The following is a 16641-nucleotide window of genomic DNA, read 5'->3' as shown; positions in this document are numbered from 1 at the left end:
TAGCAATATCTATGAACCAATTTCCTTTGAAACGCTCACAATGAATAATAGCTTGAAAATAAAATTGCATCAATTATATCTACAATTAATTCTATTGCAAAACAATGATATTATGTTTTATTTTCACACAAGAAAAATGTGATGGTTGTTGCGGATGAATTTCTACAGAAAGGGTGCGTTGAATGACATAAAATTTCGAAATAACATTTCGGAACAATAACCATGGAACACAAACAACACAACAGGTGGTAAAATAATTACAAAATTACACAAACACGAATACTACAAGACAAAAAAGATTGATTTCTAAATCTCAGCTTTACTTATACATGTACAATCTTCTAACCAACTTTATCCTAAAAACCAATGATATTGACCAGTACCGGGGTATTACTGTTATTTCTCCATTTCCTCCATTTCCCCGTATAGATATACCATACACCACGCCTTATTGTAACTGGATCGTACTTGTAACAGAGCAGAGTCATGGTTGTAGTTTAGATGCAATCACTAATACAACGCTTTGACATTGGCAATTAGAAAGAATAATATATAAATCCTTCATAGTTCTTCAATTGACTGAAAAGAATTAAGCTTGAACATGTTCGACGGTGTCTGGTCAATTCGAACCCTGCTCCATACGGACCATGACATGAGGCCCTTGAGTGTAATTGTGATATTTTGTTTAAAATTATTTTTTTTCATTTTGTCTCCTGAGTAACTCACTTGACTTACTGCTATCTTCAAATTCAAAAACATCATTTGAAATTGTTTTTCTTGTTCGACGCCGTTGAAGTCTTTCAGGCTTTTGATTTATAACTGAAACCTTTGTCCAAAATATCTGACATCTTCCAGGCTTTTTTCACGATTTTGATATTTTACATGCCAGGAAAACGTCAGAACCGGCCCCATTACGAAAACTGGAAATTTTGCCTTCTCCAACTGGAGTTGATTTTTGATACTTGCAAACCGAATTAAATGCCAAACTCACAATTTATCAATAGCACAATGCTTCTAGTACTCACCAATATCAAAAAGAAAACACCACTCCACATTTCAATACAGGACTTGCAAGATTTTAAAATGCACAAAATGAAAACAATTCTTGACAGTCAGATAAAATGTTTTCATCGGATTATATATATCTTATAAACGAACAATAAAACGATGTTGATGAGTACTAAAAGTATTGTACTATTGATAAGGTGTGAGTTTGACATTTAATTCGGTTCACAAGTATCGAAAATCAACCCGAGAATGCTGCCTCCAGTTGGAGGCGGCATATTCCCAGTTTTAGTAATGGCGCCGGTTCTGACGTTTTTTTTTTTTTATTTCAATTGGTATTCAGGAAGCAGACAGCATTGTGTTTTGATACATTTCTTAATATTAAACATTCATTTACTCTTTTAAAATATTTTTACATGTTTATTGCATTTTTGAACTGTTTATCAATCGTCTTGGGTATAATAACCTTTCCATGTGTATATTATAGTACAGAACCCTTAGTTGAGAACAGCACTTTCCTTGTGTAAAATTGCATTTAGAATTAATTTTTAAAAATCAAGCATTATTTCCTAGCCAGGTACATTGAAAGAGAATATCCAGTTTAAAAGAGCTCCATCTGTAATGTACATGTTTTATAGCAATAAAACTTATTTTTCACTAAATCTGAACATTTTGTATGCTAATCAGAATGCTAATTCTGAAAAAAAAAAATAGTTTTCTAATCATACAGAGTAAAAGTTGCAAAGGTTAAAAATGTTTTTCTAGGTCAGAAGTTGCCAGCCGCAGTGAGTACAGCTTACCTCCAGAAACGAAATGCCGGTAGTGATTTGGCAGCATGTAAGAGAGGACGAGGTGGGAGGTCCTCTTTCAGTGGAGTGGTGGCCACTGTGTTTGGAGCCTCAGGATTTATGGGAAGACATATTGTAAACAGATTAGGTATCCAAGATATGAACTTTAATGCAATGTTAAATGATTGAGAGCTCTGTCTTTGCTCATTAAAATGAAATATTGACATCTAATGATTTACTTTGAAATTCTGCATTACAGGTAAAATTGGTTCTCAAGTGATTATCCCATACAGAGGAGACACCTACAGAATTGCTAGAATGAAGTTGGCTGGAGATCTTGGACAAATCCTGTTTACAGTAAGTCATTGGCAACTCTCAAGTCCACTATAATTCTGTGTACATTAATGTGTAACAAATAATGTTAAAGTACACTGTATACATTAGTATGAGTAAGTTTAATACAATTCAGTCAGCAACAAAATGATGCAGATCATGTTTAAGATAAATTCCTGGATACCATTACCAAAAACCTCTTTGATATTCTTTTGCAAGTTGTAGCTGAAAATTAAAAGCAAATTATGTCTATTTGTATTCAATAATGTTAAAATAATGTTTTGATTTTTAGCCCTTTGACAGTATTTACCATGAAGATCAGCTAAGAAAAGCAATGATGCACTCCAACCTTGTCATAAACCTAATTGGAAAAGAGTTTGAGACCAAGTAAGTGAGCTGAAGACAGGGAATAGAGATTATCAGATATATTGCAGAAATTGAAGAAATACATGTACATGTATAGTTGAAATACTTTTAGATTTTTAAACAAAAATCACTAGTTTTTTTTTTTGTTTGTTTGTTGTTTTTTTTTTTGAAAGCTCATGATCACAGAAATCATTTTGTTGATATGCATTGGTATGTTGTATTTTTTTAAGTGATGCATTTGAAAGAATGTTGGCAAGATGTTGAAATTATTCCAAGATTAATGCATAAAAATGACCATATCTTCATTTTCAACATGTTTAATGAAGATGACAGATTGAATAATGGAGATTTTTTTTTATTTCAGGGCATATGATTATCATGATCTGTTTGTTGATGCTCCTACCCAGATTGCTAAGATTGCCAAGGAAATGGGTGTAGAAAGATTAATCCATTTTTCACATCTTAATGCAGACCCCCATCGCAATGATCTGATCTATTTTGGGGAAAATATTCAAAAGGGAAACTCTATGTTACAGAAAAAGGTAAAGAAAGTCAAATTATATTTGGAAGTAATCAAGGTAAAATAAAAACAGTCATAAAACTTTGCCCTTGATTTTCTCTTCTTGTTGCAAGGAAAACACGAATATACATGTAAATACATGTATATGTTTTAAAAAAAGGGGGGGGGGGACATCCCCCTCCCCAAAAAGAAAAATAGAATTGAATCTTATGTATTAAGATAACAGCAAGCATGCTTCAAGAATTCTTTTTGTTAGATTTTAACAAAAATATTTAACAGATTTATTGAGAGTTAAATTTTTTCCCTCTCAGCATGGAATAATGAACTTACTGTGATAGGCCTCTAAGCTGTTTAACATGTATAGCACTGTAAAAGCCTTTGTAAAATCTGCCTGGTAGAAAATGCAATAAGTTTTCTGTCTGGGATTCTATTTTATAGCGTATATTAGATCAGTTTTAGTTGTATTCTTGAAAATTTTATCAGTTATCTTTGTCTTGTCTTTGTTGTATTTATTGTCTAAGAAATTGAAATCATACACCTTTATGAAAAAAGCAATTGAATGCTCAGAATTACAACTTGGCATGTTAAATTGGTTCAATGTGGATCTTTTTCTGTGCAAACCCATTCACCCTCTGCTTTTTATTAATCAAATTTTTCAAAACCATTGGAATTCCATATGAGAAGACTATCTCATATAAGTAAGTCGATATAAGAAGAGCTCTCTGTCATTTAATGATAATTTGTGAAATAATCAAACAGAGAGCAACCTTGAGTGTTCTGTTTACACCATAAAGAAGTGTTAATTATGATATTTACATGTCTAATTTCATTTATTTTGATAATTTATCTGTGCTCTTCATGTTTCAGTGGGAAGGTGATCAGGCAGTTAGGGAAATTTTTCCAGAGGCCACTATTTTCAGACCAGCAGATATTTATGGAATCCGAGATAGATATTTCTGGAAATATGTTCACAAGAGTAAGTTGGAATAAAGAGGGGATTTGTAAGTAGTTGTAAATCACTCTAAAAAAATTGTAAATGTTCCAAAGTTAGGTAAATTTTCAAGTTCAACACTGAATACCTATATTTAAAGTTATATATTGTAAAAAATAAAACAAATATAAGAAACATTAAGAATTATATTAGAAACATTATAAACATTTTTTTTTATTTTTGTTGGCATCATGTGATTCATGGAAGAATTCAATTTCTTCCATTTCTGAAAGCAGATGCTTTTATAAAACTCTAATGTAGACACTGTAAGCAATCGCAACTTCTCGAGCCTTTCCGCAAAACGGAAAAACAACCTCTAATGTCTTACGTCGGCATCCTTGACAACCCCCCTATTCATATGTAGAATATGGAGCTTAACTTCATTGAATGTAAAGATATTACCTAAAAAATACAGAGAACCTACTTTCAATTCTGTCTATCCAGTATTTTTAATAAAAAGAAAGCAACTCTATTTTCAATTGAATAAAATTTTAACATCCGGTGATTTATGAAAACATTTGAGGTGTTTTTCTGAGCTTGGCAGAAAGGCTGGAGAAAATGCTATTGCACTATAAGATGAGAAGTTCAGCTTTTGTTGTACATTGACAGCACGGTATGGTTACCTGAGCTACAAGATCCCAATCTGGAGAGAGGGACATGACACTGTAAAACAACCCGTGTTTGTAAGTTTCCCAAGATTCTCTGACCGAAATTTATAAAATACAGTTAATATGTAGACCACTTAAACCTGGACCAAATAAATAATGATTAATTACTGAAATAATTGATTAATAACTGAAAATATGAAGAACATGAATGTGATTGTTTGAAGGCTGGTGATGTTGCTACTGGAGTGACTAATGCCATTTTTGACTCTGATGCTCCAGGAAGCACCTATTACTGTGTAGGGTGAGTAGTTCAGAATCCTCAAATAGACAGTCACATGTTTGGACATCTTTTTTTTTAATCAATTCATCAACATTTTATTATAAGAATTAGTAAAAAGAAATTAAAAAGATATTTCTGCAAAAGATTTATGGTTTAAAGATTAAGAAAAACATGTACATGTTTATATTTGAAAGAGAGAATTTACGAGGGGTTATCAAAAAGTTCGTGGACTGACGCGATAAAATTAATAATATGTAGTCTTTGCTTACAAAATTTAAGCGGAACATAAAACAACAAAAGTTTAAGTTTAAGAAATGTTGAAAATTTTAGCTTGATACATTGATAATTTGCCAAATTATTCTAAAATTAAAAAGACTTTATGTGATCACCCGGCGCTGTCACTGTTTAGTGTCATGACGTCCGCTTAACGTCATTGTTTCTTAATGTCCGCTCTCTCTACCTCATACAATTATCTTGATGAGATTACCTGGAGTTAAGTAAGGACTTAAACCCGTCTTATTTATATGAATTTATAATGTCATGAGCAGCTGTTTTCAATGCATATAATATTGTAAATGGATTTTTATATGGGGAAAGATCCTCACCTGATTTAGCTGCAGAACTGTAGCTCTCTGCTTGAGAAAATTCGGACAGACAAAGCAGAGAGCTACAGATCCAAGCGTTGTAAAAACCTTCGATTTACGCCGCCGCTTTTTTGTCGCTCGCTTCGGGTATTATTTCTTGTATTTAATGCTTTCCCCTGCTTTAAAATTGGTATCCAATAATTATCCATATATTTTACTCCTATTCCTGATACTTTATTTACCTTTCAACGGTCTCAAACAGCCCTTTATGGTTTTGAAATGTGGGTTTAAAAAATTCCCATTCCGACGTCCATGTTATTGGGGGTTGTGCGAAAAGAAGTAATTCAAAGAACATATACTTGTCAAGAAAATGTAAATAAAAATTCAGGAGGTTTGAATATCATGTATATTGTCTATAAAGATTAGAATACAACATGTACATGATGTATGTAAAAAAGAAATGAGATAAATAGAACTCGGGCGTGTTGATTCAGGATGACACCAACATCGACGTCGGAATGCATTTTTAAACTGGCCGTCTGGAACTCTTGAAAGGTAAATAAAAAGTGTCAGGAATAGGAGTAAAATATATGGATAATTATTGGATACCACTTTTAAAGCAGGGGAAAGCATTAAATACAAGAAATAATAGCCGAAGCAAGCGACAAAAAAGTGGCGGCGTAAATCGAAGGTTTTTACAACGCTTGGATCTGTAGCTCTCTGCTTTGTCTGTCCAAATTTTCTCAAGCAGAGAGCTACAGTTCTGCAGCTACACCTGATTATGCCAGAATACTTAGCTTGTTGGAGTTCAATTTCTACCACACATGATCAACGTCACTTTTCGATGTGACTGACTTTTGACACCCTGACTACAAATCGACACTAACTGTGCATATTTCATCTCTCTGAATCTTTTTGGGCATTGTAAACAAGTACTCTGGATGCATTTTATTTTTCTGTAGCCAGTTTAAACATTCCTTAGGTCAATACCAGTTTTTCCAGGAGCGAAACTCTATAGAGTGTTTGAAAAAGAAACCCCTCCCCCTTTTTGACGTTATTTTCAAGCCCATAATTGTTTGGACACTCCATATAAAATTTACGATAAAATTTCATAGAAATTACAGAATGGGGTAAAAATTGCAAATTTTACTGAACAAATGTGTCGTACCACATGCCTGAATTAACGAGATTTTTTTATGACAAATACTCATATCTAAAGAGTTTTTCTCAGTTACACTCAGGTAGAAAAAAACGTCATATTAGAGGTTGCGCCGCCTGGACATACCTTTGCTTACAAAAACACTAACAATTTATTAAAAAATAAAAATTATGATTTATGTTTTATTCTGTAGATAGAAAAGATGATGCTAACTAAATGTGTAAAAATTCATTGATGTACCTAAAGCAGTTTTAATTTTATGACGCTAGTCCACGAACTTTTTGATAACCCCTCGTATGTGTCTTGCATATTCAATTTGCTAGTTACTGCATGTGTAATTCTCAGATTTGTATTATCAAGAATCAGTCAGTGTGAATGTATGCATTGATAAGAATTGTCTGAACCAGTAATGGAAAGCTATACTGTCAGAATGCTTGTTCATTCCCTTATGATTACATTGCACATTATAAGATAGTGTAGTTAAACTTTTATTTTTACCAGACCTGAGAGGTATACCTTAAACAACCTTGTTAATCACATCACCAGACTATGTCACAGAGATTACTGGGAGATTACAGACATTGATGTTGCATTCATGTGAGTGACTTTAAATGAAGTATCTTAAAAAGATAATATTTGACTCATGATATGGACTGTATTGTTAATTTTGAAAATTTAATTATACACATTTATTGATTTGTTAATTTTTTTTTTTTAACAGTCGAAAGTTAGAGAGACAGAGAGACAACAGAATATTTAATTTTGATTCCTTACAAAGAGTAAGTACTTTACATTTTTGCACCTTTTTTCTGCCTTGCAAAATAACCCCTGTTTTTCTTTACTTTTGAACATTTAGCAGACAAACTATTTTATGATTATTGTACTTGAGAAGCTTGCATATGATAAGGAGTTAGATTGTGGTTTTGGACTACATATGAGAAAGTAATTGCTGTATCATACTCAGCTGACCATCAAGGCCCATTGATATCTTTATCTGTTGATTCGATTATACGTGAACTTGGAAATGTTTGTCATAATTTATTGGATTAAATACATGTAACTTCTGAAATCACATTTGACCTTCACATTTTGCATTAAGGGTCTGGTTTTGTGTTCATCCAAGTGAAACTCGTACGAAATAAAAATCTCAGTATCTTAATAAATACTTCTTGCTTACTCTTGAAAACTGACCTATGACACCTTCTATGGGAAAGCTGTCTTGATATGTATGCAGTTTGGTTGTCACTTGCAGTGTCATGCAGCAATAATGTGCATATTACACTTGCAGGACTGCACAGCTACAGGTCTAACAAAACAATAACATGACATTTGTTGTATATGTGCAGATAGTTGAACGTCATGGGTACAACTATTTGTTTCGTTCCTAGCAATACTGTGCGTACTTTTTCCATAACTGTCTGTTTTTCATCAACTAGGCATGTCCGCCATGCGAAATCGGGGGGCTGCCATTCCGGTATTGAAACCAACTGACTATTTCTGTAATCTGATGCCTCTAGTACCCCGATTACACAAAGCAATTACAGAGATATCTCGTAAAACATCTCCAGCTATTAGAATGTTTCGATCTAAATGTTTAATATTGTTTATTATAAAAGTAACATCGATGTTTACGTCATACCAGGGAATGCTCCGTCTTTGATTTTACAATGGACAGATAAATTAATACGCGCCCAGTTTTAGCAGTTCCGACTGAAGTTAACGTCTGTTATTTCTTTTGCAGGTAAGGCTATTAATCACCTTTTAACAAATAAGCATATCAATCCTACAAATGTAGGACAATGTCATATAATATTGAAAAATATTGCACGAAAATTAAGAACTATAATCACTCAGCGTAGTTTATTTCTGAGGTCTGTCATGCGATATTCGGCTAAAGTGAAAGTAGGAGCTGGTAAGTCGATTTGTTGTATTTATTGTGAATTATGAGTCTTATCTCAGAAATACGATATAACTCCTAGTATCAGTAATACATTTTGAGTATGACAACGCATGCGATCTGATGCACATCAATTTTAAAAAGGTAAAACGTATACAAAGGATCTGAGAATTTCCACGTGTTTCTTGCAGACCACAATTTGGTAGCGGGCAATAATTAAGGTTCCTCTAATAAATGTTACTATGTTTCAAAATCCTTAAAGTATTCGTCATTGTATCAAAATATAGTTCAGTCAAAAACAGGGTTTCAAATATTATGAGTAGAGTAAAGAATTAAATTTTGTTTTTATTAATGAGCGATTTTTGTGTAAGATCCTTCATTGAGCCTCAGACACACCAAGTTAAATGTCCAATGACGGCTAAGTGAAGTGGCTCTACGTAGTACATATATATGGTAAATCAGATGTGTTATTTGTAAATCAAAATTTTTCAAATTTTATTGCTTTTTTGTTTACTTTTTGTAAAAGAGATGCAAGTATTTTTAATTTATATAAATAATATTCACCTAAGTTTGTACTATGTATACAAACCATCATTTTGGACTTGGTCCTTCGAATTTGCAGATTAGTGCAGTATATGTAGTTCTCATGGGGAAAAGTAAATTAAACGATAAAAATTTTCAAGGATGTTAACTTAATTTGCTCATTGCTTGATATGTAAATTGTTCATCAAATGAAGAGTGCAGCAAAATTGAAAAATAGCTTAATTTTTAAAGATGAAAATTGCATAAAGTATTAATAATTAATATTCCTTAGTTGAAATGGTTAAGATTGAAAACTTGAATTTCTGCAACTGCATTGGTTTCATCAAAAGGGAGTATAATAAGGGGGTCTTACCTGATCTTAAGTTACCATTGAGCATGCTGAATCAAATGCTACCACGCATGTTTATTTTTAATTGAATGTTCATTTTATGAAAGTTTTTCATATGTTGGTTGCACTTGTAAGGAAGAGATAAGGTGCTGTGGGTGGGGTGGGGGGTAAATCTTGGTATTGATCCATAAATACCATAATATTCTTGTAGAAACCTCTAATATTTTTCTATAAAATTGAAAACAAAATGAATGTACATGTAGCCACCACTTTATCTCAAAGGTTATTATTATTATTATTTTTTTTTTTGAGGACCTCATGCATTTTAATGGAACAGGCAAACCTTGTTATTTCTAATTGATGGGACCAATAAAAAAATTCAAGATATCTGGTATAGTTTGACACATTGAGGTTAAAATGCTTAAAGAAAAAAAATGGAAGAGACTTTCTATGAAATATGAAGATAACAAACAATAATCAAATTCAAATTCACCTTTATTGATGTTGGAGAGATTGAAGCAAAACTCTACTCTTATAATGTCTCATAGAAAAAAAGTTTTATAGGACACAGTTTCAGGAAATAAATACCATTCAGTTAAAACACTGACACCCTTCAACATGTTCAACAAAGGTTAATATTAATATCTAGATTTAAAAGAATTGTTTTTTGAACTTTTTTCCTAAAATTTATAATAACTATGTTTACCATGTTTACAGAATGCCTTGTTTCACAAAAAAGAACACTGTTCAGATATTTCCTCTGGACTGCCAATTTCTGCATTTCATAATCATGTGATACCTGTGTTGGAGCCCTCCCAAAAACCTCCCCTGTAAGGTAAGTTTTATATCCCAATGAAATGATTCTGTAAATTTAATAGACATGTGTATAAGGGTATAAGGTAGGTGTCATAATCACAGTGAGCTGACTAATCATTTTCGTTTTGTATGATTGGATTCAGATGTTATTCTATGTGTACAGAATGAAAGAATGTACAATTTTTATGATGAGAAATGTATATGCGGTTGGATAAAAAGAAAGATCTTGTTAAAGTGAATGTTGTGTATGTGTCCATCACATTGTCTCAAGCCATGGTTGGAGTCCACCTACAGCTCTCTCCTACCCGAGGCTGCTTGAGCGAATAAAGTATCGTTATCATGAATAATCAAACCTTATGTGTGATGTCACGTTATAAACCAATAAAAGTAATTGTTTATATTGCAGTTGACTTTAACAATAAAAAAAAAACAAATGTTAGGTAAACAGTGACTGAAAAAAGAAGTCACATCAGAGGTTATTTTTAAATAATTGAAAACTTCAATCTCTTTTGGAAGGAACTGTTTCTGATCATCTTCTTGTAGCTTACTAACACACATGTCATATTATATCAGGTTTTTAAAATTCTGCCATCAAATCCTTACCTTGTCATTTAACCTTCAGATTTTGTACTGATACTTGTTTGCTTTATTTAATTATGATCTTATATGCTTGTCTCATCTACTTCCCAAGGCAAGATGACATGATCATCACTTGGGTTTGGGCCAAATAAAAAAATATGTGTGGTTCCGGTTACCTGACCGTCTCTATTTTATACCCCCTAAACTTTTTTTTGGCAATTTTCATATTTTTTCCGGAAATTTTCCCAGATTTCCATCAATGGCTCTGGTTTTAAGTTTTAGCAATGATGGCCTCCTTGCACAACATAGTGCAAGTGTTTAATAGTGTTAAATCCAAAGCAAGCTAGCAAGTAGGTGTGACCATGTCCCCTACCAATATTGACTAGTACAGTGTATATTATCACACCACATCTAAATGTCATTTGCAAAGCAGTAATAGGTATTATTTAGAAAATTAAGAAAATCATTTTGTTAAAAAAAAACAAAAAAAACCCCCTACCTACCTACCCTAATTTTTTTGGAGGTGTAACCGAAACCACAAATATTTTTTTGTTTGGCCTTACCTTAATTGATCTTATTTATGGTTGACCTCTTTGTATACAGATTAAACTCATTTATCTCTATATGAATTAAACCACTCTGATCTACACTAATTGTAAATTAAAATAAGATATATTCAATGCAACAATCAGTGTTAACCAACATTTACAATGTGACCATCATTGCTGAGGGATGTGTAGCCTTTGACCCTGAAATTTACATGTCTATCTTTGCATGCTTTTTACTTAGTCATGATGTAAAGATTGAACTTTCAATTCAAGTTCCCTCTTTGAGAGTGATCAACAGTATTGTTTTTTTAGTGGTATGTTATAAATTATTTATATTTAATATTTTACAGATTTCAAAGTTAAGGAGATCATTCAAATGATAGTGGTTTTGGTCCATGTTGGTTTGTCTCAACAGTTAATCTTTTGGAAAGCAGTGTTGGAGAAAATATCAGCAACATGTGAAGACTGTGATTTAGTTTCATATGATATGACTTCAGAAAGTTAATATTTTTGATTTCATGGTTGTATGAACAAATGCATTGAACTTTCCAAACATCATTGAAAAAGAACATATGATGACCAAACAAAAATAGATATTTGAACTTTCCACGAGTTTACAGTGAAGAACATTTTGGGATCTTGATACAGGATATTATAATAGTGTTTTATCTAATTTATTGTTTAGTGCATTAAATGCAAAAAATGTTTTAAAGTCCTTCTTGTAAAACCCATGCTAAGAACAACAGGTCTCAAATATCTTAGAGAGTTATATTAGAGTTATATTGCTAGAATTGAAGCTTATTTATAAAATTATACCTTACATCTTTAAAGAAAGTTTCACAAAAAATAGTCAAACTTGCACATACTGGTTAACATGTTAAAAGAAATATAATATCCTGGAAGTGATTAAGAATAAAAAGAAGTTCATTTATCATTCTTTTCTTTTGTTCTTCTTGGTGACTTTTTTACAATAATCAAAGACATTTTACATTTTAGCTCATCTTAGCAGAGGCTCTATTGAACTTTTCTGATCAAAGAGTCTCTGGTGTCTGTCCATCTGTCATCCATAAAAATTAAACCCTAAAATAGGGGTATCAAAGTTTGACATGGGAATAGATAGGAAAAAAATTTCCTGTAATGAACAACAAGGTAATGATTTACTCATAATGTATGCAAGTATCCTCAAGTAGAGAAGATTCAAGTTGGTCAAAATCATGGACCAGACTTAATATTATAATAATATTAATGCCCTGTTCACATGGAGAGTTTAATTCGCAGTAAATTAATTCGAAGTAAACTAATGTGAATTAAAGTAATGCAAATTAGATTGCGTTCACACGAGAACTAATGCGAAGTTAACTAATGCAAATTAACTTGTATTTTTTTTCATTTTTTTTTTCTTCAAATAAATCTGAGATCTGATTTTATATATAAATTGGTAAATGCATATATACATGTGAAAAAAAAACTTTAGAAAACATATAAGTCATGTTAGCCATATTGATAATGAAATATCCTCATGTTGTGGAATCAGTTTGGATTAGACATGGCCTTATGACCCCAGGGTGGGGCCACAATATTAGCTCAAATTTGTTTTTATGAGAATTAAGGGGGATAAGAATGTCTTAGAAATCTGAAGATCACCAAGGTGACTCAAGTGAATGTTGTGGGCCAGGCTTCTTATTTAAATTGCACACTTTCATTATCCCTGCAGATTTTTAACATCTTATTTGGCATATTTTTTGAGGAGAAAATTATTTTTCTAACATTAATTTCACTGTGTTTTGAACACATAATAGAGTAATACTTTAGATACATCTGGGCTTTCATATAAAGTGCTATTTTTAGATCAACAGTGAGTCTCTTTAATTCTATTTTTAACACATTGCCATGTGGTTGGGACTACTTTCATGGCTAACATTTTCTTGTTTAACTAACAAGTATGCATTTAAAGAAATGTACCTATTGTAGTGAGTTTACATTTAAAACAAAGGTTCTTCACAAATAGTTGTAGCCACTTAATTGGTTTAACTATTTCATATTTTTTTGGATTTTTTGGTGCACTACTAAAACCTGTGGCTGCGCAGTCCTGCAGGTATATTGTGCGCTTCATAGCTGCAAACTGCTGCAAGAGTCAATTAAGCTGCATATACCCAGAGATTGTTTTCATTATGAAGATGACATGGACCAGTTTTCAAGTGTTTGCAAGACTTAATTTTTGAGATATTAAGGTTTTTATTTTTAGTGAGTCTCACTTGGCTGCACACAAAACCAAACCCTTAAGAATGCTTACCTTTTGCATATTTATCCTGCCAGCCATGTACAGTGTATTTTGTGTCATCTGCTTGTCATAAATTTTTGAGCAATAACTTTAAATTTCATGACCCTTAAACAGATGTGAGGATAGAACCATATTTTCAAGAGAAAAAAAAAGTAATAAAAAGATTAATTTTTTTCAAAAAGTACGAATAACAGAAAATTGCATTACTTCCTGGGAAAAAAAAGTATTGCAATTTGCTGATGCTTGATATCATGAGTGTGACGTGTGCCAAAATTGTGAAGTTATTGTCCATATGGCAGATGGCTCCTATTTAGTCTGTTGAAAATATGTTACATCTTCAAAGAGCTGTTTCATTATTTTTGGAAACCTGACAGGCAAACTGCAAAATTACAATATTAAACAAGTGAGTGCTATACATTAACCATAACTTTGATAAGGCAAACAAGTGAGTGCTATACATTGACCATAACAACTTTGATAAGGCTTTTAAACTACAGGATGAGGCAGAACCACAGAGTTCATTATATTCACATTTATTGAAATGCATAAAATTTTAGCAAAATAAAACTGTTAGCATTCAAATTAATCAAACTGTATCCTGATCAAGTTTTATAATTTTTCTCCATGTAGGAAGCTCTTTCCGATTTCATTGTGGACAAGGATGTTGCCAAGACTTTGGAAGATTTGGATGTTAAACCTCGTAGTCTACAGGACATGGCCTCCATTGTAACAAATTCTTATGTCAACTTCAAAATCTTAGACCAGGAGTACCTTCAGAAACAGATACAGGTTCCTAAACTAGTGCCCGTGGACGATTAAAATGGACTTACTGAGGAGAAAATTGTTAAACACTAGCTGAAATTTTATGATTGCTTTTGAATTAAAGAGTATTAAATACATGTACTTTAATGGATTATTATTTTTATACCCTCTGGTTTGCTAATGAAGGCTTTTTATAGTTGACATGTTTCGCTAGTTAAATTGCTCAAATATCATTGAATTTAAAGACTCCACATACATGTATCCCATCATTCAATAGGATGGACTGGAGGAGAATATGTCCTGAACTAAGGCATTGTATTCCACAAAGTATAGTTCTTGTAAGGTTCATTTCCTGTAATTTGGTTACTGATCAGTTTTGCTTTCAACTGCCCTTAATTTCAAAAATACACACAAATGTACTGTATGTATGCATGTACTTGATGTATATAATGTAAATTAATCGGATAGGGTAGTCACTCTGGTATGTGATCTGGCTCTTTGGTCAAGTGCTAGAAAGAAACATGCAATGAAGCATGTAAATGAAATAAAAAGGAAAGTATACTAAAATTTAAAAAAGATTACTAATTTATTGAGAATTGAAAAGTTTTAACAAGTTTGAAATACACATAAACTACATTTAATTAATACACATGCTTTTAAATCAAAATCTATTAAGTATTAAAATTTGAGCAACTCTTAAATATGATCATCAAAATATACATGTACCAAGAATTTTTGTAGCTCAGTAAGTGGATTTCATTACAGGTACACACAAAAGTGTGAAAATTTTACATGCCAAACATAAAAAAAGCACATGTTAAAGGCAGAAAAGATATATTGCAAATTTATTATGCTGGTCTCTATCACAGACAAAACACATGCACTTTTTCTGTAGAAGTGTATGTGTTCTTTAAATACGTATACCCTGTGAGTTGACTCGATAGAAAAAAAATCACGATAAACAAGGAGGGTTCTAAACTAAATGGTCATTGAAAAGACTTTAGCAATACTGTAACAAAGTTACTTTGTAAGTGTAATTTTGAAATTACAGATATAGACTTTTTTTCCTTAAATAACATGTATTTCAAAAAACATGATTATGAAGAAAGCATCTGACATCATGATGCATGCTATATCATAATACATGTATAAATGTACAATGTAGTACAAGTACTTACAAAAGGTTTTAAAACAACAACAAAAAATGATGAGCAATGCAATGAATTTTCAGCTGTGGAAATTGCAGTAGAAAAATGCATGTTTGTTGTATGAGGTACCCATGAAAATATGTTGGTTAAAAAATAAGATACAAAAAATAAAACTTAATGATTTCATGCTAATCAACATTTGAGTATAAATAATTTATGGAGTTCTTCATCAAAATACTCTTTTTTTGGACGGAATTTTAAAAGTTCCTGTCAAAATTTTTTTGCAAAACAATGCATAACATACAACAATATCCAGTTCATTTGCGTCTTGTGGTGGTGCTTCCATTTTCAGACAGATGTTTGTCAGTATTCCCATTAGCCAAGTTTCCGTCAGCCTCGGCCTTTTTTGCTCGAGCTTTCTTGGTGTAAGTGTTGTAGTAGAAATGAGAAAACAACACAATGTGGGAGAAATCGTAGGCCAGAAGAGCAAAACCAAAGCCGATTGGGAAGTCACAGTTCACGTACATGGCATGCAGTGTGTGCCCAAGGATCCACCAAAACTGAATCTAAAAAATAGAATACATGTTAAAATTAGGTTTGTAATTAAAACATAGTGGTCAGTACCAGTACCTATAATAGCTTCATTGTTTGTCAGATCTCCATATCTGAGTGAGTCACATGATACAAAGTATAGTCAAACTTTATTAAAGTCCAAGGAATTGGTAAAGATATACTGAATAAGTAAAGGATCATTGCATGTAGTATGAAGGAATCAAAGTTTATGCTACATGCTTATGCTTATGTAGTAATCTACCCTTAGTATTACTTACCAGTTGAAATGTTGTCATGTATCTCTTCCACCAGAGGAATTTCTGCATCTGAGGTCCCATGGCAGATAGCAGATAATAGGTGTACATCAGGACATGGATAAAACTGTTGATACTGGCACACTGGTAAGCTGTTAATAAATAAATTAAGACAATATTTACTCAAAAGTTCGAAAAATTTACTGACTACTAAATAATATGATAATAAGGACATCATCTCCCTAGTCCCTGTTTTACAGAAGAACTTATGACTAAAACCCAAATGTATTCTTGTGAAT

General features: G+C 32.2%; 2 protein-coding genes across 4 annotated transcripts in view; one reads left to right on the top strand and one right to left on the bottom strand.

Annotated features, from left to right (window-relative positions):
- LOC133188797 (NADH dehydrogenase [ubiquinone] 1 alpha subcomplex subunit 9, mitochondrial-like) overlaps positions 1-14529 on the top strand; it is a 186080-nt gene extending 171551 nt beyond the window's left edge. For both annotated transcript variants that reach the window (XM_061324286.1, XM_061324292.1), the window contains exons 3-12: positions 1771-1941; positions 2053-2150; positions 2419-2513; positions 2857-3034; positions 3880-3988; positions 4613-4686; positions 4836-4912; positions 7136-7231; positions 7356-7413; positions 14257-14529. In XM_061324286.1, coding sequence (XP_061180270.1) covers positions 1771-1941; positions 2053-2150; positions 2419-2513; positions 2857-3034; positions 3880-3988; positions 4613-4686; positions 4836-4912; positions 7136-7231; positions 7356-7413; positions 14257-14445 — 1145 coding nt within the window. In that variant the 3' untranslated portion in view covers positions 14446-14529. The remainder of the gene's footprint in view (positions 1-1770; positions 1942-2052; positions 2151-2418; positions 2514-2856; positions 3035-3879; positions 3989-4612; positions 4687-4835; positions 4913-7135; positions 7232-7355; positions 7414-14256) is intronic.
- Positions 14530-15709: 1180 nt separating this feature from the next.
- Positions 15710-16641, bottom strand: part of LOC133188866 (elongation of very long chain fatty acids protein 4-like) — a 64337-nt gene continuing 63405 nt past the window's right edge. For both annotated transcript variants that reach the window (XM_061324358.1, XM_061324348.1), the window contains exons 7-8: positions 16367-16494; positions 15710-16102 (exon numbers count right to left, since the gene is read on the bottom strand). In XM_061324358.1, coding sequence (XP_061180342.1) covers positions 15854-16102; positions 16367-16494 — 377 coding nt within the window. In that variant the 3' untranslated portion in view covers positions 15710-15853. The remainder of the gene's footprint in view (positions 16103-16366; positions 16495-16641) is intronic.

The sequence above is a fragment of the Saccostrea echinata genome, unplaced genomic scaffold (assembly GCF_033153115.1).
Source record: "Saccostrea echinata isolate AGI-Se365-2 ecotype Australia unplaced genomic scaffold, CSIRO_AGI_Sech_v1 ptg000001l, whole genome shotgun sequence".
Taxonomy (NCBI): Eukaryota; Metazoa; Mollusca; class Bivalvia; order Ostreida; family Ostreidae; genus Saccostrea; species Saccostrea echinata.
Note: the sequence above shows the minus strand (reverse complement) of the source record. Positions and strands in the feature narration are given on the sequence as shown.